Source organism: Chiloscyllium plagiosum, chromosome 41 (genome assembly GCF_004010195.1).
Source record: "Chiloscyllium plagiosum isolate BGI_BamShark_2017 chromosome 41, ASM401019v2, whole genome shotgun sequence".
NCBI lineage: Eukaryota > Metazoa > Chordata > Chondrichthyes > Orectolobiformes > Hemiscylliidae > Chiloscyllium > Chiloscyllium plagiosum.
This window is the reverse complement of record NC_057750.1, coordinates 3,901,342-3,929,340: the sequence shown is the minus strand read 5'-3', so window position 1 is coordinate 3,929,340 and position 27,999 is coordinate 3,901,342. Positions and strand designations below refer to the sequence as shown.

The following is a 27,999-nucleotide window of genomic DNA, read 5'->3' as shown; positions in this document are numbered from 1 at the left end:
CTGAATGGCCTCCTCCTGCTCCTGGTTCTTATGTTCCTACAGAAAGAGAGGAAGATTGGCATTTCTATAGCACCTGCTGTGAACTCAAGATGTTCCAAAGCACATTACAGCCAATGAGAAACTCCTTTTAAAAAATGCAGTCATGGTCAAAATGTAGGAACCACAGGAAGCAATGCACACAATCAGCAACAAGGTAATGATCAGACATCCTGTTTATCACAAAGTTGGGTGAGGGATAAATATTGACCAGGACACCAAGGAGCACTCTTTTTCAAAACCAGGGCAATGAGATCTTTTATGGTCACCTGACAGGGGCAGAGTTTAGCTCTCCAATTGCCGTCGCAACATGGCACCTCTGACCCTGCTGCACATCATCGGTGCTGCGCCAGGAGTGTGGGCCTAGACTTTGGGCTGAGGTCCCTCGAATGGGGCTTGAACCCACAATCTACTGTGCCGCAGCGTCATTTTGGAGAGGATTGACAACGGCAGGCAACAGCATCATTTGAAGGTGCAAGCCTCTGACCAGGATCGCGGGGACACATCAAGCATGCTCTGTTGATAAAGTTAACACTGTGTGCAGCCAAACCAACCCTGCACCCCCTGCATAGACTCTCAGACCATAACTCTAGCCCAGGAAGGCCTGTTTGTTCTCGAAATAATTGCCAAACTCTGATTGTTTCATTAATATTAGCTACAACTCAGCCTTGGAGATGGCTATGTCCATAGATCTTGTGCATTTTATTAACCAATCATCTCCTTGGAGCCTTCTTGCTCCCTCTGATTGGATCGATTCATCTTGATCTCCGTCAGTTGGATGTATCTGAAGACATTGGTGTCTGTGAAGAGAGCAGAGAGGAAAATATCATTTTCAGTCAAACTCCAAACTCGACCCAGTAACTAACCCAAACCTCAGCCCCATCACCATAATCAGCTGCTGTCTGCCAATCTATTATGGGGAATTTTTCCTCTCTCCGCATCCCCCCCACCAACTGTTTGGGACAGGGGTAGCTAAGGAGTGGCATCAAATACTGGCCTAGCCAGCAACATCCATCTCCTGTGAAAGAATGTTAAAATGGTGCTCTCCGAGTAACTTAGGAGCTACTGTCTATGTGGTTCTGGAAGGACAAGTGATGATTGATGTCTGGCTCCAGAATCTCTTCGTCATTGAAGGCTTTGCTCACTTTGTGTCTGATCCTGTTAAATACTCCTCGATAAAGGTGATTACCCTTAAACAATATCACCGAACTAAATAGAGTCCAGCAGGCCAGCCAAATGCAACTGTTCAAATGACAGCTAGTGGAATTTAAACTCAACTCATTATTAAAAGCCAGTCACATGAAAGCCATTCTCATAACAACCCTATTTAGTTCACTGATGTCCTTTAGGGAAGGAAATCTGTCCTTACCTGGTCTGGGCTGCATGTGACTCCAGACCACAGTAAAGGGGTTGACTCATTTCAACTGAAGGCCCTCTGAAATTGTTGCAGCAAGGCACTCAGTTGTGGATGGTTTCTAATCAACCTGGTATAACACACCTCCAGAATAGGTGGGATATGAGCCTAGATCTCCTGGCTCAGAGATAGGGACCCTTCCACTGTGCTACAAGAGCCCTCAGATACTCCGTTGCATAGAACAGCTACAAGGCAATTAGAGATGGACAATAAATGTCAGCCCAGGCTGCAGCTATTACTGTGGAATAGTTAGGAGGTGAACAGGACAGAGATGGGTCTTTTCTTTCATTTGTCAGAGTCTGTAGAAGTTACAGCACAGAAAGTGATCATTCAGCCCATTATGTCAGTGACAACTGGATAAGCACATCAAATTTGGTCTCACTCAGTCCCACTCAGTTTCTCTGTCTGTCCCAGTCTCACTCTCTCATAGTCTCTCTCAATCTTTCTCAGTTTCACAATCTCTCTCAGTCTCAGTCTCTCTCAGTTTCACAGTCTCTCTCAGTCTCAGTCTCTCTCTGGTAGAGACTGAGAGAGACAGGGAGAGACTGAGAGGGACTGAGAGAGACAGGGAGAGACTGAGAGGGACTGAGAGAGATTGAGAGAGACTAAGAGGGACTGAGTCAGACTGAGTTCCTCTCAGTCTCTGTCAGTTTCACAATCTCTCTCAGTCTCAGTCTCTCTCAGCTTCTCTCAGTCTCACAGTCTCTCAGTCTCTTTCAGTTTCACAGACTCTCTCAGTCCCTCTCACTCTCGGTCTCAGTCTCTCTCAGCCTCACAGTCTTTCCCAGTTCCTCTCAATCTCAGTCTCAGCCTCTCTCAGTCTCACAGTTTCTCTCACTCTCTCTTGGTCTCAGTCTTTTTCAGTCTCTCTTGGTCTCTCAGTCGCTCTCAGTCTGACTCAATCCTTCCCAGTCGCTCTCAGTCTGACACAGTCCCTCCCAGTCCCTGGTGTTGTCTGTGTGTGAGATGTAGCTGACCACCTTTACCTGTGGGCTCCCGATCTTTCGCTTCCTTCAGGTACTGCAGGGCGCTCTCGCAGTCTCCGAGGTGATAGAAGGCAATTCCTGCTCTGTACATAGCTTTGAAATTGTCCTTGTGCTTCCCGAGGATTTTTAAGCAGTATTCCTTCACGCGCTCATAGTTCACCAGCTCAGACTGGAGAAGACACGCTGGCAGAGAGAAGGGAGAATCAGATCCTGATACATCAATGTGTCAAGGAGAAGGATGGGTTGTCAGCCCAGGTTAACAACTCCTCTCAATTTATATAGCACCTTCAATATGCTAAATTCAATAGTGAACCACATGAGGAGATAGGTGACTAAAGCTTTGGATTAAAGATGTAGAATTTAGCAAAAGGGGATTATTAAAGGGGGCATTTGAGATTGAAAGATTGTGGGAAACATTCCTGTGTTTAGGAAAATGAAGCTGAGGGCATGATCCCCAATGTTGGAGAATTTTAAAATCTGGGAGGCTCAGGAGTCGGGAAGCGAAGGGATTCGGGGAGCCTGGGCGGTGATTCAGGCTGGAGAAACTTCCAGAGGTCTCCATGGGCCATTTGCAGGGAATCCTGTCTGACCCAGCACCTGGCATTCCGCACTTCCATGCAGTCCACTCCCATGAGTTATTATCCAGGACCACACTCTCTGCCTGCTGCTCAACAAAGGGTTTACATTTGTATAGTGCCTTTCCCTCAGGATGACCCAAAGCATCTGACTGACAATGAAGTAATTGTTGTAATGTAGCAAGCACAGTGGCCAAACAGTGCACAGAAAGCTCCCGAAAACAAGGTGGTACTTCTGATTAGACATCCTGCTTTATTTAGCAATGTTGTACATGGGATATCCTTTGGCTAGGACCGTCCTCTTTAACTAATGCTATGAAATCTTTTACACCTGACAGGTCTCAGTTTAAAGCTTCACCTGAAATTTGGTGCCCCACTACTGTGTAGCACTCCCTCAGTACCGCAATGGGAGCTTCAGCTCAAATCTCTAGAATGGGAATTGAACCCATGACTATCCGAGTCAGAGGAAGAGGTGCTACCAACCACATCAACGTTGTTCTCCTGCACATGGTACGGTGGATTCCATGCACTCACTATTCCAAACAAGAAACCTACTTCATCAAGGCCTTTTTATAAGATTCCACATTTTATAAGAATATAAGAACTCAGCGCAGGAGTAGGCCATCTGGCCCCTCGAGCCATTCACGGCTGATCTTTCTCGTGGATTAAGCTCCACTTACCACCCCCCGCCTCACGTAACCCTTTATTCATTTACTGTTCAAAAATCTATCTTTGCCTTAAAAACATGCAACGAGGAAGCCTCAACTATTTCCCTGGGCGGGGAATTCCACAGATTCACAACCCTCTGGGTGAGGACGTTCCTCCTCAGCTCAGTCCAAAACCCGCTCCCCCTTATTTTGAGTCTATGCCCCTTCGTTATAGTTTCACCCACCAGTGGAAACACCCTCCCTGCTTCCATCTTATTGATTCCCTTGAGTGCATGGACGGCACGGTGGTACAGTGGTTAGCACTGCTGCCTCACAGCGCCAGAGACCAGCGTTCAATTCCCGCCTCAGGCGACTGACTGTGTGGAGTTATTCTTGTTTCTTTCTCTGGATTTAATAGACACTGGTCCTGCCTCTTGTGTGAAAGGCTATTATTGACTTTGTCATTGTCAGGATCTCAAATCTATTTTCTGTCACTTCCTTTACTCCACATTATAAGGCATAATTACCCTCTCACTGTCTCCACAGCAACCCACTGTCTAATCCCGCCTAGCTCAGCCTCCGTACTGTGTCGGTGAACCTGTCTGTTGTTATTTTGAAAGGAGTCCGACATGGAGATTTAAAATAGAGGAGAAGAGCTTCTTTTCGACAGCCCTTTCCTGCAGTTAACTAATCAACAAGGTTTGACGTACCATTTTTTACAATCAAGACACAAATAGAGAAAATAGTAACTGCAAATCTGGATTTAAAAAGACACCCACAAAATGTTAGGACACCCAAGCAACCTCCCTCTCCTTCCTGGATCTCTCCACCACCATCTTTGGCAACTGACTAACCACGGACATCTACTATAAACCCACCGTCTCCCACAGCTACCTGGACTACACCTCCTCCCACCATACCTCCTGTAAAAATGCCATCCCTTATTCCCAATTCCTCCATGTCCCGCTGCATCTGCTCCCAGGATGACCAATTCCACCTTAGAAAATCGCAAGTGGCCTCCTTCTTCCAAGATCGCAACTTCCCTTTCCCCATGGTCAACAATGCCCTCCAGTGTATCTCCTCCAAATCCTGCATCTCTGCCCTTGAACTCCCCCCTCCTCCCAATGCAACAAGGACAGACCGCCCTGGTCCTCACCTTCCAGCCCACCACCATCCATAAATATCGCATCATCCTCCACCATTTCCACCATCTACAAACAGACCTCACCACGAGAGATATATTTAACTCCCCATCCCTATCTGCGTTTCGGATCCATCAGGTCCATGCCCCCTAACAACCCACCCTCCCCTCCCGGCACCCTGCCCTGCCACCGCACAAATTGCAAAACCTGCACCCACACCTCCCCCCTCACCTTCGTCCAAGGCCCCAAAGGATCCTTCCACATCTGACAGAAATTTAGCTATACTTCCACAAATGCCATCTATTGTATCCGTTGCTTCCGATGTGGTCTCCTCTACATCAGGGAGACAGGACGCCAACTTGCGGATCGTCTCAGAGAACATCTCTGGGACACCCGCACCAACCAACCCCGCTGCCTGATGGCTGAACAGTTCAACTCCCTCTCCCACTCCATCAAGGACATGCGGGTCCTGGGCCTCCTCCACTGCCAAACCCTAACCACCTGATGCCTGGAGGAAGAACACCTCATTTTCCACCTTGGGACCCTGCAACCACATGGGTTTAATGTGGATTTTCCCAGTTTTCTCATTTCCCCTCCCCCCACCTTATCCCAGACCCATGCCTCCAACTCGGCACCACTCTCTTGTCCTGTCCATTGTCTTTCCCACCTATCCGCTCCACCCTCCTCTCCGACCTATCACCTTCCCCTCCACCTTCATCTACCTATCACATTCCCAGTTACCTTCCCCCCAGCCCCACCCCCTCCCATTTATCTCTTAGCCCCCCTGGCCCAAAGGCCTCCTCCCTGATGAAGGGCTTATGCCCGACGATTCTCCTGCTCATCGGATGCTGCCTGACCTGCTGTGCTTTTCCAGCAACACACACTCGACCCTGATCTCGAGCATCTGCAGGCCTCACTTTCTCCCACATGAGTGACAGTGAGAAGACGGGCAATGCCAACCCAGTTTTACTGCTTCAGTCGTTTAGTGCACAGCACAATCCCACAGATGGTAACATACGGAAACCCAGATCTTCGGATGTGGAAGCAGAGGTGCATGTTGCCATCAGTTCAACTAATCTGCTTCACTCAATTGGGACTAGTTTAGTTTGGGATTATGTTCGGCATGGACTGGTTGGATCAAAGGGTCTGTTTCCTTGTTGTATGACTCTATGACTCTGTGATGGTTAGGTTGAGCTAGCATGAACGCTAGGGGCAGACCAACCATTGTGGAGCAGTCTTGAGGAACTAAATAGCCCACTCCTACTCTCATTCTTTATGTTCTTGAGGTAACTTCTTGGTTACATTAATGGAGAGGTTATTATCTTCCCTGCCATTAGTATTTTTACGTGACTTAAATGCCTCTGTAAATACAAACACATGAACACGGACCAGGAGGAGGTCACTCAGCCCCTTGAAGTTTGCTCATCCATTTGGAAAAATCATATCTCACCTGATTGTGGTCTAAACTCCATATCCCCCCAACTCCTGATATCCTTTGATCCACATGTCCATCAATAAAGCACCTCTCTCTCTCTGTATTGACAGTTTTGCAGAGAAAGGATATTTGTGTTTAAGTGTTTGTGCACCGGGAGAGGGAATTCTTCCCCAGGCTTAAGTCTCCTCTCCAACATTCATTTCTGTTTTATTTGCATGTGAAATGTATTATGTTAAAGATGTAGGTAGTAATACATCTGATTGTACAGGTGTGATGGGCCAAAGGGCCTCTTGTGTACTATATGATTCTATGATTCTGTATGAGTTAAAGGTAAAATTTTGCTAATAATTTATGTTGTAGATGGGAGAAAATGTATTTAGATATTGTAGCTGGTAGCTGAAAATTAATTTGGCAATACAGTGCTCATAATGATGCTTGAATGATCAGACAACAGGCACAATAAACATTTGTAATTTTTAACTGAATAAGTTTCCACCCATTTCGTGCCCACATAATGCTGTAATAGCAGAGCTTTGCAGCACTGTGCTCTCATTAAAGCATTCATTTATTGATAAATATTTTGATCCTTTATTAGTCAGAATCTGGGCAAACATCCAACAGAGATACACAGTTCAAAACACATATCGCAACACATGACAGATAAGCACAACACGCACAGCCCACACCTGAACACACATGACAGATGCACAAAACACACTTGGTTCACACTCAAACTCACAGAACACACATGCACAGCCCACACCTGAACACACATGACAGGCACACACAACACATATGATCTGTACTCAAACACAAACTCCAACACACAACAGACACACAGAACACACATGCACAGCCCACACCTGAACACACATGACAGGCACACACAACACATATGATCTGTACTCAAACACAAACTCCAACACACAACAGACACACAGAACACACACGCACAGCCCATAGCTGAACAAACATGACAGACAGACAGAACATGCATGGTCCACACTCAAACACACACAATAGATACACACCCTCCAACACACAACAACTACACACAATGGTCACACACCCAACACACTCAAAGACACACACAAAGTCACACACTTCAAAACACAAAGATAGACACAAACATACAAAAACATAAATAGATGTTTACAGCACAGGAGAAGGCCACTTAGTCCATTGTATCTGCACCAGTCAACAAAGACCACTTAGTCCATTGTATCTGCACCAGTCAACAAAGATCTGACTACACCAATCCCATTTTCTAACTCTTGACCCATAGCCTCGGACAACACAAGTGGATTCTAAGTACTGCTTCAATGTTTCTGACTCAACCGTTCTTTCAGGCAGTAAATCTGAGATTCCCGCTCCCCTCTGGGTGAAAAATAATTCCCCTCAGCAAAATTCAAAGCCTCACACACAAACATACACAGAATATCACTCTAATACACTAGAGAACCCTGCTTACTTACATAAAAACATCATATACATGCAGACAGGTGGTTAGATACATACACACCCACACAAAACATACAGGCCAGTGCAGCTTTTCACAGCTGCTCTACAGAAGGGTCACTGGACTCGAAACATTCCCTCTCCATAGGTGCTGCCAGACCTGTGGAGTTTCTCCAGCAGTTTCCGTTTTCTCTCACACCCCACCACACATACCCCAAAAACATTCACACATTTACACAGACGTGCACCCAGCATTTGCATTCCAACCTGTGCAAACTCACACACAAACCAAACAAATACATTCAAATCAACTCACACAGACACACTCTCACAAACACATCCTGAATAAACCAGCCACCGCAGCAGCTGCTGCTACGGCAAGTGGAAAATCCACATCTGAATTTTTAACAATGCAAAGCTCCAGGGACTGATCCACAAACTCTCAGCAAATAAACAGACACTCTGCCTTGAAATGTGAATTTATGCCCATAGAGTGTTTGCATCTCAAAACAATCAGAAACTAGGAGATGTATTTACAACAGTATATGAAGAATGTTACAGTACTACCAGGGATTGTGGGAATGGAGTCATTTTGTCTATTTGGAAAAGGAAATGGCCATTGATGTATGACATGAGCATTTTAACCTTACACTGTGACAGGAAGATCTCGGTCTCTCGAGCCAGTTGTTTTATTTCAGCTGAGGATAAATGAAACCTTACAGTAACACAAGCTCCATGAATGTCATTATCAATGCACTCAAACCGAAAATGTTGGAGCGTCTGGATGGTCAGAGTCTGAGAGGCAGAAGAGCGTTACAAATTAAGGATCACACCAATAGGATAACAAAAAGGTGCATTCATAAATACGCAGATCCCACAACCAAGCAAAATGATCATCTGATTTTAGCGATGGTGGTTCATGGATCAATATTGGGCCAGGGAGAATGCCCCTTCTCTTCAGCAAGTTGCTGTCAATGGATCATTTCCACACACCGGAGAGGACAGACAGGGACTTGGGGCCTCAATGAAAAGACAATGCTTCTGACAGCGCAGCACTCCCTCAGTAAGCCCAGTGTAGTATTTGTCAATAGGAAGGAAGCTCCACTATTGCTCATCCCTTAACTAGGTCAAACAGCCTATTACAGGGGTAGAACATAGAACATAGAACAAAATAGCGCAGAACAGGCCCTTCGGCTCTCGATGTTGCGCCGACCTGTGAACTATTCTCAGCTCGTCCCCCTACACTATCCCCAAATCATCCATGTGCTTATCTAAGGATTGTTTAAATCTCCCTAATGTGGATGAGTTAATTACATTGGCAGACTGGGCATTCCACGCCCTTACCACTCTCTGCGTAAAGAACCTGCCTCTGACATCTGTCTTAAATCTATCACCCCTCAATTTGTAGTTATGCCCCCCTTGTACAATATAACATCATCATCCTAGGAAAAACACGTTCACTGTCTACCCTATCTAATCCTATGATCATCTTGTATGTCTCTATCAAATCACTTCTTAGCCTTCTTCTCTCCAATGAGAACAGATCCAAGTCTCTCAGCCTTTCCTCATAAGACCTTCCCTCCAGACCAGGCAACATCCTGGTAAATCTCCTCTACACCTTTTCCAATGCTTCCACATCCTTCCCGAATATGTGGACCAGAACGGCACACAATATTCCAAATGTGGTCGCACCAGCGTTTTGTATAGTTGCAGTATAATATTGTGGCTGCAGAACTCAATCCCTCTACGAATGAAACCTAACACATTGTATGCCTTCTTAACAGCACTATCCACCTGGGTGGCAACTTTCAGAGATCTATGTACGTGGACTCCAAGATCCCTCTGCACATCCAGAAGATCAACCTTAACCAGTTTAAACAAGAAGAAGCTGTTGTCATAACAAGATGTTGCTTATTGCATGATAGCCTGAGCTTTGGGTTACAATGTACGCAGACAGACGGATGCAGCAAGCAATTAGGAAGGCAAATGGTGTGGGACAGCTACTGCTGAAGGAGCGGGGAGGCTGCAGAAGGACTTGGTCAGGCCGGAAGCAAGGGCAAAGAAGTGGCAGATGGAATACAGTGTGGAAAAGTGCAAGGTTATACACTTTGGGAGGAAGAATTGAGGTGTAGACTATTTTCTAATGGGGGAAAGGCTTCAGGAATCTGAAGTGCAAAGGGACTTAGGAATCCTAGGTTAGGATTATTTTAGGTTCGGTCAGTGGTTATGAAGACAAATGCAATGCTAGCATTCATTTCAAGAAAGCTAGAATACAAAAACAGAGATGTATTGCTGAGGCTGTATCAGGCTCTGGTCTGACCACATTTAGAATGTCGTGAGCAGTGAACAGAGTATCCAAGGAAGGGTGTACTGGCCTTGGAGGGGATCCAGAGAAGGTTTATAAGAAAGATCTTATAAGGTGAAGGTTTTGTCATATGTGGAGAGGCTGAGGATTCTTTATCTGTATATTTGATGGAATTTGAAAGGATAGGGGCAGTATCTTATTGATACTTAAAGAATTCTGAGAGGCCTGAATGGAATGGACATGGAGAAGATGTTTCCACCAGTAGGAGAGACTGAGACCTGAGGGTACAGCCTCATAATGAAGTGACCAGCCTTTAGAGCTGAGATGATGAGGACTTTCTTCAGCCAGAGGGTGGAGAATCTGTGGAACCCATTGCTGCAGAGGGCTGTGGAGACCAAGGGTCTTTAAGATGAGATAAATAGGTTCTTGATTAGTAAGGAGATCAACCATTATGGGGAAAAGGCAGAATGGGACTGAGAAACATATCAGCCATCATCGAATAGTGGAGAACACTCAATGGACTGAATGACCTAATTCCACTCCCATATGTAATGGTCTTTATGATTTTATTGTACACTAATCTTCATTACAAGAGTATAAGTTCAGAAGTGGGCATGTCTCATTGCAGTTAGTTAAAAACCACACAACATACAATTGCAACATTTAAAAGGCATCTGGATGAGTATATGAATAGGAAGGGTTTGGAGAGATATGGGCCAAGTGCTGGCATGTGGGACTAGATTGGGTTGGGATATCTGGTCGGCATGGACGGGTTGGACCGAAGGGTCTGTTTCTGTGCTATACATCACAATGACTCTATAATCAGGTTATAGTCCAACAGGTCTATTTGCAAGTACTAGCTTTCAGAGCACTGCTCCTTCATCAGGTAGCTGTCATCTGGTGTTGTGTGATTTTTAACTTTGTCCACCCCACTCTAACACCGGCACCTCCACATCATTACTGCAGTGAGACCAGCCCCAGAGTATGTATTGTGTGCAGTTTCACTCTCCCTCCCTGAGAGAGGATACACTTGCCATTGATAGAGTGCAGTGGTTCTCCTTATAATGATACTGCAGATAGAAGGACTGTCCAATGAGGGGAGATTGACTGTACTCAGTGGAGTTCAGGAGGATGAGAACAGGTAAGATTGAAACGAACACACTTCCAACAAGGCTGGACAGACTAGATGAAGGGAGCATGTTTGTCTAGCTGGGGAGTCTACAACCAGGGGACACGGTCTCAGGATATAGACTAGATCATGTAGGACTGAGATGAGGGACATTTTCCTTATTTTTAGGTGGAATTATCTACCTCGGAAGCCTATGGAGGCTAAGTCACTGAATGGATTGGAGAAAGAGATTGATTTTTTTTTAGGTATTGAAGGCATGATGAGGTATGGGGAGAAAGAAGTTGTGTGATATTGAGATACAGGATCAGACGTGACCATATTCAATGGCGCAGCAGTCTTGAAGGGCTGAATGGCCTTACTCCTGCTTCTAATTTCTATGAGATCTGCTGGGACTCTCCTTGATTTCCCCACCCACAACAAAATCACATTATTAGATTGGGTGGGTATTAAAGCAGACATCAACATTAACCCTTTCAGAACCATTGCCTTATACAATATCTCCCCTCCCCAAGCTTTTTTCCTCATCGCTAACATTGTATATGCATGCGTATAGTTACACACTGTAGGTGGCACAGATAGATAGTCACAGACAGATATGAGGTCCTCTATCACCTCTGAGATCTCTGGGCACTACACAGGAAACTAAACCCTGGTTCTACACTGGATAAACTCTACCCCACCATGTATTTGCCGACCACAACGCTGTTCTAAATTAATCCCATCTGCCTGCACATAGTCCGCGTCCCTGCCTGCTTCTGTGTCTAACATGTAGTTAGGAATAGTACTGCTGAAAACATGTAGACTTTGCAAGCTGTAAGAGAGCCAGTTGCTAATGAGAAATTCAGCAAGAACTGCCCAGCGTAAAACAACCAGGGCTGGAAACTTACAGCAAGGGCAATAAGTAAAATCAGCAGCAGTCTGCAACTTGGAATCCCTGGCAAGTCAAAATGGCTGTGCATTTTCCATTCCCTGCTGATGTGGAAATGACGTGAATTGAAATGACGTGGCAAAACTATGAAATAGCTATCATTTATTGTTAAAAACCTGGGAAATAAAAGTCACTATCCTGCTATTAATGGTGGGAAAAGAGAGCTACAAGCTGTATTGCCACCTAGGTCTCACTGAGAGGCACAGACAGGTGAGATCTAGGTGGCTTTGAAGACACAATTTGAATTCTGAATTAATGATACACACAAATGATATTGGTTTAACACCAGAACTCAGGGAGATGGAGATTATTGATTGGTGTGTGACTGTATTGATACACCTAGCTGAACCCTGACAGTTTGAAAACTAAAATATGATCAAATCAAAACTTGTGACTATATATGATGAATGATACTCATCCAGTGAGGTCACTGTAACTGAGATGCAGTGACCAACAGATGAGAAAACATTGCAACAATTTGCAGGAGTCATGATGAAGTTAGCAAAGTTCCTTTCTAAATTGCTATCAAAGAATGAATTTCTACACAAACTCACTGCTAAGGTCATGTAGTATTGCCCTGCTGTGAGAGTACATCTGCTGAGAGAGGGGAAACTTACCCTCAAGAAAGAAATTGACATATGCAAAAGCTCATAGACTGTCAATCATCAGCTGAAGCATATTAATGGGAGAACATCTGAGGCTTTGCATTATGCTGAGAGACAGTTCAGGGTGAATTAAAACAACCAATTGGGAAAGGGAAGAAATATTTTCAGAAGATTCAACAGAAAGATCAAGGCCAAAGAGCAGGATGTACATTTTGCAGGCAACCTGACATAATAGAAAAGGAAAGATGTCCAGCATGGAGATCACAGTGCTCTGACTGAAAGATGCTGAATCACTTTGCAGACAAATACTTAACTAGAAAGTGTCAAAGCAAGCTTATAAAGATGGCTGCTGGAAAGATGCCAGCCAGTGATTCTGACAAATCACTGTACAACACAGAAGAGGTTGACATCATGAAGTTAAAAGATTATAAACAGCATGTGACTGTTCAAATGATGACCACAGTGAAAGTGGAGTATCAGATAGATACCAGCTGTCTGTGACCTAAAAATGAAGCTCTCAAAGGTGGGCTTGTATCTATATATGATAAATGATACTCATCTAACGAGGTCAGTGTAACAGAGATGCAGTGGCCAATAGATGAGAAAATATCGCAATGATTTGCAGGAGTCATGAAAAATTTAGCAAATTTCTTTCCTAAATTGTTATCAGAGAATGAACTCAACACAAACTCACTGCTAAGGCCATGCAATGGCATGAAGGTACAGAAAAAGATGCAGGTTTCATTAGAATAAGACAACTAATGATGAAAATTCTACTGCAAAGGTGCTACAATGTCAATTATAGTGTGATGTCAGCAAAATAAAACTTGGAGCAATGTTTATGCAGCAAAAACAGCCCATTGCATTAACATCCGGGGTTAACATTAACATCCAGGGGTTAACATTAACATTAACATCCAGGGGTTAACATTAATATCCAGGGATTAACATTAACATCCAGAGGTTAACATTAACATTAACATCCGGGGTTAACATTAACATCCAGGGGTTAACATTAACATTAACATCCAGGGGTTAACATTAATATCCAGGGATTAACATTAACATCCAGGGGTTAACATTAACATTAACATCCGGGGTTAACATTAACATCCAGGGGTTAACATTAACATTAACATCCAGGGGTTAACATTAATATTAACATCCGGGGTTAACATTAACATCCAGGGGTTAACATGAACTGAACAACAATATGTTTACACAGTAAAAAAAAGGCTATTATCTTTGCATATGGATATTTAATCATTAGCTTTTTGAGAGAGAGAGAGAGACAAAGTGACAACAGAGTGTAAGTATAAATCACTTCAAAAGATCTTCTTAAAACTGCTTCTACCTATTCCTAAGCTTCTGTGAACAATGTTACCTCCATTTGTAGAGATAGCATCTGGACATAACATAGAAGCAAGGGAATCAGATGTATATTGTTGACTTGCTGGTGAGAGCTGCACTCCCTATGAATAAAGTTAAGGATGCTAAAGCAGAGTGTTAAATCTTCCAGAGTCAATGAAAAGCAAGAGCTTGCCAGGCTCATGCAGTCAATAACTCAGCAGATGTGGAATCTGACAGATAAGTATCTTATTCATGTCAAGCAATCTGTGCAACCAGCTCCAACTCATCGAATGCTGCGAGAAATAAGCATGAAAGGATAGCCTGAAAAGATCAAGGACATGCCTGTTGAGAATTATGTACATACAGCGATGAAGTAACAGTCCAAGATTTATAAAGGAAATAAAGTTAATATCCTACTGCCTCAGAGCGCCAGGGATTTGAGTTCGATTCCAGCCTCAGGCGACTGTCTGTGTGGAATTTGCGCGTTCTCCCCGTGTCTGTGTGGATTTCCTCCAGATGCTCCGGTTTCCTCCCACAGTCCAGAGATGTGCAGGTTAGGGTGGATTGGCCATGGGAAATTGCTCATAGTGTCCAGGGATGCGCAGGCTAAGTGGAATAGTCGCGGGGAACGCAGGATTACAGGGACTGAGTGGGATGCTGTTCGGAGGGTTGGTCCAGACTTGATGGACGAATGATCTGTATCTTCACTGTAGAATTCAATGTTAAATGATGGCTGAAGTGTACCCATGCCCATTAAGAAATCTGAGGAATGCAGAGGAGTTGTCCACTGTCCAAACAATGACATCAAGGAGCAGATCAAGGGGGGGTAATGCCTGGAATAAATACCAAGCTAAACAAAACAAAGAGCTGCTTTAGATGCATGACATCCCAGACAGACCATGTTGCAGGAATTGATGACCTTGTCAACATCAATGACTATTCTAGTCACTGGGAATTAGACCGGCTAACTACCAATGAGATTGGAGATTGCCTGAAAGCACACTTCAGTTGCTACACTAAATCCAACATGCGATGAGTGACAATTGTCATTCATTTGTGAGTGAAAAGTTCAGCTGTTTCATAAAGCATCCAGGGAATTCAGCACCATGCATCATTTCCTCACTATCCCCAGTTAAATGGAAATGCTGAGGTAGCAGTGAACATTGTCAAAGAGTTCAAGAGAAATAAAGAGCTAAAGAAATTGAGCAAATCCAGTACAGACTTGAACAAGGCAATCATTGATGAGAAATACACCACTGAAGACATGGAAAGTAATCCAGACAAAGGCTAATATCACACCCTATCCAATCCTACCAATGCCTGAAATATTAACAGGTGTGAGTGACAAAACCAAGGAAAAAAGAGAGAACAAGAAACTTCACTTCCATAAAACTACCAAGTCATTTCCAAACCTGAGCTTTCAGAGTAAGTCAGAGTGCAAATGTTCAATACTCTCAACAAAAGTCAGCCCACGTGGCAACTTGAAATTTGTACAAAGCAGTTGTCACCCTGACTGTACTTAGTGAACATGAATGACTACGAATTTATCATGGATCACCCTTGGAATGAACAGATACCAGAGAAACAGCCAATGACAATGTGTATGCGTACAATTGGGAGTGTTGCATGATTTAAGAACTATGTAGGCAATCATCAGTGGTCCTTCACAGGTAAGAATGACTCTCTTCCACTTTTAAGGTGAGTCCATAAGTGGCTGTACAGACCGATGCAGCTACCACAGGCTCAGTTACACTTGGGACAGGTGATGGTCATGAGAAGGGCTGGAGAGGATATTGATGTGATAGCACACCCCTTTCACCGTTTTCACTGGCTTCCATTTCTCCCAAAGGCAAGTCTCGAGGTGCTCAACACCTTCCCAGATACTCCTCGGGCCACTGATTGCCAGGTGTCGGTAGGAATGCTGCACTTCCCCAGTGAGGCCTTGAGAGTATCACTGAAGCACTTCCTCTGTCCCACCTGGGGCTCACCTGCCGTTTTGGAACTGGGAGCAGAGAACCTGTTTGGGGATGTATGCAATACATGTGCAGAGATTGATGAAAGTGGAACTGACTCGAGTTGATGTGTTGTTTTGTTAATTAATGATAACTTTCTTTGTGATCATATAAATTTGGGTAACTTGCACAACTCGTAACTGTGACTAATAGTGCATGTAATTATTTTTGTTTTATTTATGAAGTGGGGGGAGATTGTTTGGAGAAATTCAATTTATCCTTAGTGTACTGGCCGGCTGTGAACTGTACTTCTGCTGTATAAGTGCCTTTGTGGACAGTCAGTAACTGGCATTTTACACACATCAGTTGTAACAAGCAAGTTGTTGAACAATTGGGAAATGCTGTTGATGCCCAAAATAGGTCTTCAAGACTAATTCACCGAGCCTTTGACCTGGCCAATCTCAAACACAATATCAAATGACAACACGCTCTCCCTTCAGATTTGATTGAGCTGGTTTTGTTTTGCTGGCCGGTGTATCTCTGTGGCCTGAGTGTAGCATTCAATTTCACCAAAGGATTTCTCATAATTTATTATAAGGCTCCCACTCTGGAGAATACTGTGTTGTTAGTAGCTTCTCCTGCACAGATTCCATCTTCCAGGCAATCTCCATAAGGCAGGGCCAGAATTTCTGTCTCCATGGAGATATCCTTGTCTATTCTTTCTCAATCAACAAGGGGACCAATGGTTTAGGTGCGTCTCTTTGATCACTTTCAGACCAAGGGTACGATCTGAAGATAGCTCCCCACCCGCCCCCCCCCCAACTTTGACATGGAGACTTCCCGTCTCTATAACTGCAGGGTGTGTCTCCATGGCTGACAATGCCAAGGAGAATAATACAGTGGTTTCTTACACCCATCTGCAGCTCTGCTAATTGAAAAGGATGGATTTGTAGAATAGAATCCCTATAGTGTGGAAGCAGGCCATTTGGCCCATCGTGTCCACACTGATCCTCTGAAGAGCATCCCACCCAGATTCACACCCCTACTCTATCCCTGTATTTCCAATGGTGAATACACCTAACCTGCACATCTTTGGACAATTTCCTATGGCCAATCCACCCTAACCTGCACATCTTTGGATTGTGGGAGGAAATTGGAGCACCCAGAGGAAACTCATGCAGACATAGGGAGAATGTGCAAATTCTACACAGGCAGTCGCCCGAGGCTGGAATCAAATCGGGGTCCCTGGTGCTGTGAGGCAGCAGTGCGAACCACTGAGCCACAGTGCCACCCCATGGTATTGGGCCAGGACATCTGTGGATGGGAGCGTGTCCTTGATATTTTGGAAAGTATCCTCCTGATGCCAGTCCCCATATCATCCTTGCATCTTCATAAGTTGTCACCTAAGAGTTCAGTCGTTGTTGCCAGGTGAGATGCAGGTTTCGCCAACTCCTGCCGAGAAATCTTTGCAGGTCATGAACCAATGTCAGAGTGGGAAACTCCTCAACCAATCTTTGTTTCTTTGTTGGTTTTTCGTTACTCCATATTACCAGCAATGTGTTCAAAGAAGCCAAATGATTCCTTGGTAATGGGGTATAGAGGCAATGTCACTTGAGAGCAACCCAGAGACCCAGCTATAGGCTAGAGCTCCCTCACTGAATGTGTTAGCTCAATGCATATTCAAAATCCCCTTGGTTTTGGGTACAGTATCTATGGGTGAACACGATTCAGATGGTTTAGTCATGAAGGACATGATGCCCATTCTGGTCATTTCCTTCAGTTATTTCTGAACTTGACTTTCATTAGGGAGATTAGGTTAGGTTAGGTTAGGTTACTCACAGTGTGGAAACTGGCCCTTCGGCCCAACAAGTCCACACCAACCCTCCGAAGAGCATTGTAAAGACATCATGGATTTACACAGCAACTGGGATGCTCCACCTATCTCTTAAGCTGTGGGAGCAACAAATCTACAGCACTCAGACTATTGAAGCTGTCATAGAGTCAGATAGCACATAAAACAGACCCTTCAGACACACCAGTCCATGCTGCACATAATCCCAAACTAAACCAATCCCACCTGCCCATTCCTGGCCCATATCCCTCCAAACCTTACCTATTCATGAACTTATCCAAATGTCTTTTACACATTGTAACCATATCCACATCCACCATTTCCTCTGGAGGTTCATTCCACATGCAAAACAACATCTGTGTAAAAGATTGCCCCCATGTTTTTTTGAAATCTCTCTCCTCTCACCTTAAAAATCAGTTTGTAGTTCTGAAGAATCACCGATATACTTTCATATTTCTCCATCTGGTGTTGCTGTTTTGATTCCTATATCAGAGACTTTATTGCTCTTAAAAGATGTGATTGTTATTGGCCAAACCAGCATTTGTTGTCCATCTCTAATTGCCCTTGAACTGAGTGGCTTGCTAAAGCCATCTCAAGGGGCAGTTAAGAGTGAACCATACTGTTGTGGGTCTGGAGTCACATGTAGGCCAGACTGGTTAAGGTCGGCAGACTTCCTTCCCCATAGGGCATTAGTAGCTGGAACTTCAATTCCACCAGGTGCTATGGTGATATTTGAACTGTGTACAAAAATAGAAATTGTTGGAAAAGCTTAGCAGGTCTGGCAGCATCTGTGAAGAGAAATCAGAGTTAATGTTTCAGGTCCAGTGACCCTTCTTCAGCACTGAACCGTGTTCCTGCAGCATGAGCCTGTGCCTCTGGATTGCTAGCCCAGAGACATTTTAATGATGCCAACATCTCCACACTAAGATAGGCTATTACTAAGTTTAATGGCAACAAATTGACATCTTGGCTCAGAGGAGAGCACTGATGGTTAGAGTTCAGTTTAAAATTCCTGGGGGTGGGTGGTATCCACTGAGCCAGAGTCAGTGCAGCGTCAGTGCACACCAGAATCATAAAATGATACAACACAGAAGATCATTCAGCCTTTTGTGCGACCCCATTTCAGACAGTGGTGATGGCTTAATGGTATTATTACTAGACTATTAATCTAGAGAGCCAAGTAATATTCTGGGGACCCAGGTTTGAATACTGTTATGGCAGATGGTGGAATTAAAGCTCTAATGATGACTGTGAAACCATTGTAAACTGTTGGAAAAATCCATCTGGTTCTCTAATGTCCTTTAGGGAAGGAAATCTGTCATCCTTACCTGGTTTGGCCTACATTTGACTCCAGACCCACAGCAGTAGCCTGTGCACTAAGGGATGGGTAATAAGTACTGGCCTAGCCAGAGATGCCAACATCCCATGAGTGAGTGAAAAAAAAGCCTTGGACTACATTCCAATTTGCTCTTTTGATTATTGAATAATTCCTTCTTTTCTGCATTGAATTGTGTGTCTGGCTTTGTTCTGGATTTCCCTTCTGTCCAATCATGCATTTTGCTGCAGAACAGATCTGCTTGGATCGTCAGTAGTAAATGAACGATGGATGGACCAGGAAGGCAGGATGCAATGTCGATGGTTTTACTGATTCGAAGGCACTTTCGGATTGATTCACCAGCATTGCCAACTAGAAAACCTTGAGAAGGTTTGACAAACACCTTGAGGAAACACATCAATTTGCAGAAAGTTAAACTGATACTTGTTACCCAATGCCACCTGTGTCAGGTACCACAAACAGTTTTAATGTAACAAAGACCGTCAGGAAACTGATTCAAGTACTTTGATTATACAGGGAAGGCAAAACTGTGTGGTACAATTGACTACAACAAATGCTTGTATTTAAATAAAATCTTCCATTTCAGACTATTTAAAGCAAATTACTGCGGATGCTGGAGTCTGAAACCAAAAGAGAAAATGCTGGAAAATCTCAGCAGGTCTGGCAGCATCTGTAAGGAGAGAAAAGAGCTGACGTTTCGAGTCTAACATAGGGTCAGTTAGACTCGAAATGTCAGCTCTTTTCTCTCCTTACAGATGCTGCCAGACCTGCTGAGATTTTCCAGCATTTTCTCTTTTGCTTCCATTTCAGACATCAGCCATCAAGCCTTTTGGGAATTATTTTGGACAGGTGACCAAAAGGTGGATCTTAGAGGCAGATTTTAAGGCGTGCCCTTCATGGAATCGGGCATCCCAATGTTATTCACAGCCAACTAAGTACTTATTGCTGTTCTCATGGTGAAAATGAGGCAAGTAATTTGGGCACAGCAAACTCCCAGAATCATTTCTTGTGAAAATGATAAGATCCTTTGTTTCTTCGCAATTTCAATTAAGGAATCAATGTTATGATGTGGGGGTCCCAGTGTTGGACTGGGGTGGACAAGGTCAGAGGTCACACAACACCAAGTTATAATCTAACAGCTTTATTTGAAATCACAAGCTTTCAGAGCACTGCTTCTTCACCTGACAAAGGGGCAGTGCTCTGAAAGCTTGTGATTTCAAATAAATCTGTTGGGCTATAACCTGGAGCTGTGTGACTTCTGACCTTGGAATAAATATTGGCCAAGGAGCCAGGAAGAACTCCCCTGCTCACTTTAAGAATGCAGCAGGTAATGGGAATTGGCAGTCAGGAAGTAATCTCTAAGTTAGTTGCATACATTCATTGTGAGGGGTGATAGGCGAATGAGCTAAAATGGCTAAATGTCCTTCCTCATCCATATTTACTGTGACATTCACTTGATTGACCAAAAAAAAGGGACATTGCAGGATACAAGAGAATGATTTAATGGAAGGGAAGTCAACCAATGTATTGGGGTGAGAAGGACATTATGATGGAGGAGCTGAAAATGTGTTGCTGGAAAAGCGCAGCAGGTCAGGCAGCATCCAGGGAACAGGAGAATCGACGTTTCGGGCATAAACCCGTTCCCTGGATGCTGCCTGACCTGCTGCGCTTTTCCAGCAACACATTTTCAGCTCTGATCTCCAGCATCTGCAGACCTCACTTTCTCCTCCATTATGATGGAGGAGCCAGACTTTACCTTTATTTGCAGAAGACTGTCTGAACTGCCTACAACTGCGCAAAGCAACACTTACAAGACAGGAGTTGACAGGTAGTTGGGAGTAGTCTATCCACCACATCAAATTAAAATCAGTTCACGACACAAATAATGAAGGAATCTATTAAGGGGGAAATACAAGTCTCAAAGCCAGAAGAGTATTCAAGTTTCTACAATGGGATTATGAGTTATTTTTAGGAAGATATATTTTGGAAAAGGTGTTCAACTTGCACTCATTAGAACAACTGGCAAGAATTACTAAAGGAATGTGAAAATAACACTTACAATATAAGACAAGTGTGTTGATTGGTTGAAAACTTGTCTCTGATTGGTAGAAGTGTTGCCAATCAGCATTCTGCTCTCATATTATTACAGAAATATTACAGTGCAAAAGACCCATTGTACTGAAACTATTATTATCTATTATCTAGTGTCAATCTCCAACCTTTTCCCTATATCCCTGAACACTATTACTATCCAAAAAAAACCCATCCAGTAGAAATATTATTTTGGCTTTCATTGGTATTTCTTGTGAATTGTCCATATGAGTGCAAAGATGAAATGATTCAACCAATAATGTATTTTTTTCAGTAACATCAAATAACTATATATTTTTAAATGTGAAAAGCATTAGGAAATCACTGGCATACTTATCAAATGCTGAGAACTTGAGTATCTCAACTGCAATTTTCCTGGTCCCTATTAATTGGTCCAGATTTATTTACTGGTAATTTATTTACTGCTTCCCTGTACTGTTAGCTTTTTTTTTCACTTTGGTATATTTTTAAGAGCCCTGTGCATTGGGAAAGAAAAAATGTTGATTTTCACTGTGATGTTGTAATCATTTACAAGTTTGATTTTAATGATGATGTTTTCCACACAACGCTTCCCCTTCATGTCTGGTCAGGAAGAGTCTTACACTGACTCGTTTACAAGTAAATTTTTTCCTTTTCTAGTTTGCCCCTAATATAGTTGTTGGCCTCAATTCGCAATCTCACTCTATACCATTCCCTGGGAGGTGGGTTAAAGCCTAATCGATCAGGACAGTCTGACCAAGCAAGCTGCTTTCTTTGACTGTGAAGAGTTGGCTGCTCTCCAACTTGATTTTTGATTCTGAAATTTGGAAGTCACTTACAAAAAACCTCAGGGTCACTAGAACTTCCTCCTCATCACCTTCAGGAATTGAAGAGGAATTTATTTGTTATTTATTATTGGTTCCTACATTTGGACTTATATTTTATCTTACCACACTCTCAGGAGATAGATGACTGCTGCTGGTTAGGGAGCATTAGCTGTTTTCATTGTAACACAATTGAATAGGATGTGGCTAGATAAATCAATAAGTGATTTTCTGTCACAATTGAGGCTGACACTCGCAGTACTGAGGGAGTGTTGCACTGTCAGAAGAGCCATCTTCAAGATTACCTGTTAAACTGAGGCTCCACCTACCCTCTCGGGGGATACTGTTATTTCAACAAGGCGGTAGGAAGTTTTATCTGGTGCCCTGGCCTTATCCCTCAATCAACATCACTAAACTAAATTATTTGTCTATGGAAGGTTTTTTTTTAACTCATTCATGAGATGTGGGCATCTTTGGTTAGGCCAGCATTTATTGTCCATCCCTAATTGCCCAAAGGGCAGTTAAGTGTCAATCACATTGCTGCCGGTCTGGAGTCACATGTTGGCCAGACCAGGTAAGGTTGACAGATTTGCTTCCCTAAAGGATATTAGTGGACCAGATTTTTTTTTCCAACAATCAACAATGGTTTCATGGTTATCACTAGTCCTTTCATTCCAGATTCTTTATTGAATTCAAATTCCACCTGCCATGACAGAATTTGAATCCAGGTCCCCAGAATGTTAGTTGAGTTTCTGGATTAATAGTTGAGCAATAATACCCCTAGACTATTGCCTCCCACCACCCCTGCTGCGTCCAAATTGGCTGGTATGTTTTCAGCTTTATAACTATGACTGCACTTCAAATGCACTCTGTTGGTTGCACAGAAGTTTGGGACATTCTGAGATCATGAAAAGCGCTATATAAATGCAAGTTTATGTTCCTCCTCAATCTGTTCTTGTGGGAATATCATGGGTACAAAGTTCTGCCTTATCACTGCAGAGCAAAACCACATTATTACCATTTCAATTAACCTTCGCATTATCTCTCTGCATCCTGGTCTTTCTTATGCTGTAATTGACAAGTTTTCTAAACTGAGAATCAAAGACAGAAAATGCTGGAGAAACTCAGCAGGCCCAGTATGACTCTTTGGTAAAAACAATGACTGCAGATGCTGGAAACCAGATTCTAGATTAGAGTGGCGCTGGAAAAGCACAGCAGTTCAGGCAGCATCCGAGGAGCAGGAAAATCGACATTTCGGGCAAAAGCCCTTCATCAATTCCTGGTGAAGGGCTTTTGCCTGAAACGTCGATTTTACTGCTCCTCGGATGCTGCCTGAACCAGTATGACTCTTCTTTAGACTCTTAAAGGGTCATACTGGACTTGAAACATTAACTGTGTTTCTCTCCTCACAGATGCTGCCAGACCTGTTGAGTGTCTCTGGCATTCGCTGCATTTGTTTCATTTTTCCAACACTGCTGCATTTTGCTTTTATTTTTTAAAATAAGACTCTGTTTGTTTTAAGCAATAGCTTTGAATCTAATAATGTATTAATATATAGCTAGTTCAGCAAATAAAATATTCAGATCAGATCACAGTTAAATCAATAGAAGCTTGAATATTGTAGGACTGTAAAATTCGAGCAATAATTATATGGAACATTGATTTTTGAATTATTAATTAATTTCATACTCTATTGTGCAAACAATAGTGCAACTTCCATTAGCAATTAAAGTAATCCCAACTGTCCAATCATTTCCCACATTCTCCTTTCCTCAAAGGGTAAGCTCCAGCGGTATGTTGCCTTATATCTCTCTTGCTGGCTGTCAGCTGTTTGAATCCGAGAGTCCACAGGTGGCTGCTTCAAAATCCACATTCTTAAATGTTCAAACACCCACATATTCTAAGGCAGAAGCCAATACCTTGTGATGCGGTGAGATAGTTTCCCCACCTTTGCTTAGAGCACCAGGACTAACTGTAGAATGCTAATGGATGTCCCCTCTGAGATCAGTTGGGTAATATAAATCAGCTGGTTTGTTTAACTTCTGAGACATTGGACTGCAAAAGTAACAGATTTTCCTTGATTTGTAGATAACAGTGAAGAGAGTATGTAATTAACTGACATTGAGGAGGGGAGGTGTTTCTGTACATTGCTTAGTTGTAGCATTTTGGTGATGATTTAGAACACAAGGGAATACCTCTGTGAAAGTGACAGTATCCCTCCAGCCTATTATCGGTGACCCATTCAGTGCACAATCTGTGAACTAGCTAAGATTGAGTTCAGTTACAATAACTCCATCTGCCAGCCCACAATTACTGGGTCAAACATGAAGAACATGAGCCAGGTTCTGGAAGGTCTCAAGTTGAGTTAGGGTTCTCAGGAGAGAAGCAATGATAGGGAATGATTTCCAAATGATATTCCCTGAAGGCTACTACAATACCTTGTGATATCTTTGATACAGATTTATCAGAAATTGTACCTTACAATGAGATCAGAAACATCAGATAGGAATTTATACAAGATAGCACGTTGGCTGGAATACATTAAGAAACCACAACACTCACAAGCTCCAGATAACAATCACCAGCTATGCATGATTTACATATTTAAGCAGACCCAACCCAGATTATTCAGGCAGAGCCTATGACCAATTTAATACCATGTTCATATTCTCTGCTTCTTGATGAATATAGCAATGAATAACAGGAAACATCAGGGTTCAAATTCTGCATCAGGTAATTTGAGGTGTTATTGAACTGCATGACTGGAGCTGCAATGAGTTGAGATTTTAGTCAATGCAATATGACAGGGAATATTATATAGCCAGAGTTGATATACTATCATGGTATGACACTCACTTCATAAACTCAAAACTCAAGATAGTCAGCTAGTGAAGCCTTTCTGATGCTTGACCACCTGTGATATACAATTAGAGTTCTACAGGGTGTAAATCACTCATAGCACATCCAGTAACTGATAGACCGATAAGACTGGGTCACTTACGCAAATCTAGAGCAGGATAATTTGCCTTTCAAAGTTGAGTTCCTGGATCTCCCAGAAACATGGAGAATAGGAGCAAGAGTGGGCCATTCAGCCCATCAAGCTCACTTTGTCATTCAACATGATCAGGCTGATCTCTAACTCAACACCACACTCTTGCACTTTCCCTATACCCATTGATATCTTTGGCCTCCAGAAATCTACCTAGTTCTTTCTTGAATATATTAAATGATTTTGCCGCCACAGGCTTCAGTAGTAGAGAATTAAACAGGTTCACCATCTTCTGAGTGAAAACATTTCATTTCTGATTCAAAATGACTTATTCTGTATCCCGAGACTACTTCTGGATCTCCCTGAACATGATCCCTGCATCCAGTCTGTCTAGCCCTGTCAGAATTGTATATGTTTCAATGGCATGTTCTATGTTCCCATGAGGCTAACTCAATCCGTTTATAAGTCAGCTTCCATATCTTGTGAACAAGTCTGCCTGTACACTTTTCCCAGGAATTCTCAAACTCTCCCAGTTTTAACATGCGAACTGTCCTTTCATTAGGTAGACAAACGACCCAGTTGATCCTCATACCACTCATCATAAAACCAGTACATCTCCAGAAGCTTAGTAAGAAATGTGCTTAATGTATAAAATTGATCAATGTAAAAGGGGAGTGGGTGGGTTACATCTCTGTGATTGTTAGAACCACGAAGCCAGAATCTTCAATGAAATCTAGTGTTGGGAAGGTTGATGGTCTCTGATACTATGGCCATTGCAATTCGAATCGAAGGGTCAGCTCAGGTTAAAATGCCGGCACTCACCTGCCAAACTATCGTAACAATCGATCTCGGTGCTTTCGATCAGTCGTTTCTCTTCCTCGGTGAGTCTGATGTGCGTTTTGCTCAATGCATTCATTTCTGCAGCCGCAGCCTCACTGATCTTGATTCCTTTGAGTTGCAGCAGAGCCCGGTGATACTTCCCGATCGCCTCCCGGAATTTCTTTTCCCTGTAACACTGGTTGCCCTCGGTCTTGAAGCTCACCGCCTTCTGGATCTTGTTGGTGCTTTCAGCTTCCCCGTCCCTGCGCTGAGCCGGCGGGTTCCTGATGTCCGCCGCTGCCCTCCCCTGGTCCCGGCTACTGGCTGAAGGCTGCCCGACTGCCCTCGCCCCCGTCCCGGGCTGCCTCTTCGATATGCCTCCGAGGCTGATGCTCTGCGCTTTCAGGGGATTTTTGGCTTCCATCTCTCCTACAGGGAGACCATTTCTCACCAGATCCGAAACCTGTCGCCTCTTGATGGTCTGGAGCAGTTTGCTGTGCATCAATGTGAGCGTTTGTCCGTGTGAGTTAACCCCCAGTAAGTGGCGAGATTCCTGGAAGAGGAGCTGTCCTTCAGCACCATGGACAGCTCACAGCGCGCAGCGGCGGGCGGACTGGCTCACTGCAGCGGCGCCCGTTTCTCTCCCCATTAACCCTTTCGAAGCACTCGCTTTTTTTCTTAACCCCAGTTTGCCAAGCGCACCCCTGGTCGCCACAACCCAAGGAGTAAGAGCTCAAACCGTTTGCACATTTGCAACAGCCCGCCTCAGGTTACTGGCAAAGTGCTGCAAGACAAGATCAACAACCCAAGTTTGCAATTCCTTCCCCCCTCCCCTTCCTCTTCACGTATTTGCAGCAAAGGCTGGCGCTGGTCTCTATTTCAACTCTTCAATTTTGGTCACAATTCAGACCACGGGGTTGACAATAATCCTTAAACTCAGGGTCCTCTGCCGCTCCACATTATGATTCGATTCCCCTTCCTTCCGAGTCAGATATCTACCTTCGTTTTAAACATAAAAAGACACGATTACAATTTGAAGTTTCTGGCAAGGGGCGAGGCTGCAGTTCTGCGGTATCCCCACGGGCTGATGCAATGGCAAATTCCAGTTACAATCACCCTGATGTAAGGACATTAGTCACCAGTGAAGTGACTGACGCACAAATAATTCAGAGAGAACGTTGATGCCCAGCAGAGGATGACAACATTGAGATGGCATCGCTGCCATTTGACCCCCACCCTCCCCCATGACGGTATTCCCCATATTTATTAGCATTTACTGGATGGAGAGCACCATCTGCCTATCAATTATATAACTCCTGGTCCTCGTCCACTCAAGCGCCCTGTTTGCGCTGAATCAAGCGACTGTTCTCGTCCCCACACGGTCAGCCTTCGCCAGAGCTCAGAATAACGAAGCTGGCGTAACGATTATGCTCACCATCTCGATTTCTAGGGCCTATCAGTGCAAAACAAATTGAGTGAATACATGGCCTCAGTTTACGTTAAGTGTGAACGGTAGAGCAGAGGGTAGCACCTCTCACTCTGGGTACTGCAGTGCAGGATGGAGTGCTGCACTGCCAACGGGCTGTCTTTTTGATGTGCTGTCAGACTGGACATCAAAGCATTGTTCCAGATGTGGACACCTGGAGAAAGCTGTCCCAGATGCATTCCTCCACTAAGTAATGTCACCGTAATCCTACCAGGCCATAGCTGCTCTCCAGACTGAGAGACAGGTGGCGAGCTTAACCTGAGTTTCACCACACCTCAGGTGAAGGGAGAGGTTGAGAAGGAGAGTCCTTCATGCGAATTTTAGCCAGCTCTACATCCAGCTGAGTTAATCAAGCCCTGCACTAACATTAACAAAACAGATTATGTTATCATTATTATAATTGTTTGATCCTGATGGGCACTGATTGGCTGCCAAATTTCTGACACAGTGCCCTTACCTCTATGAGTCCTCACTGGACCTCACCGATGCCCCTGGGTACCACACCAACCCAAACTTGATTCTGCTGCCCTGAGCCCAATTCGGACACACCTTGCCACTGCAGCCACTCCTGATGACGCCTTCAGGAAGGGCCTGTGCCCGAAACGTCGAATCTCCTGTTCCCTGGATGCTGCCTGACCTGCTGTGCTGTTCCAGCAATAAA

At 43.8% G+C, this 27,999-nt stretch overlaps 1 protein-coding gene across 1 annotated transcript; it reads right to left on the bottom strand.

Moving 5' to 3' along the window:
• Position 1: 1 nt before the first annotated feature.
• Positions 2-27,078, bottom strand: ttc9b (tetratricopeptide repeat domain 9B). The gene is made up of 3 exons (XM_043680769.1): positions 25,856-27,078; positions 2,437-2,619; positions 2-836 (listed from the first exon to the last, which is right to left on the bottom strand). Exons 1-3 carry the CDS (start codon positions 26,352-26,354, stop codon positions 742-744), a joined length of 777 nt encoding a protein of 258 aa, XP_043536704.1. The 5' UTR covers positions 26,355-27,078; the 3' UTR covers positions 2-741.
• Positions 27,079-27,999: the final 921 nt, after the last annotated feature.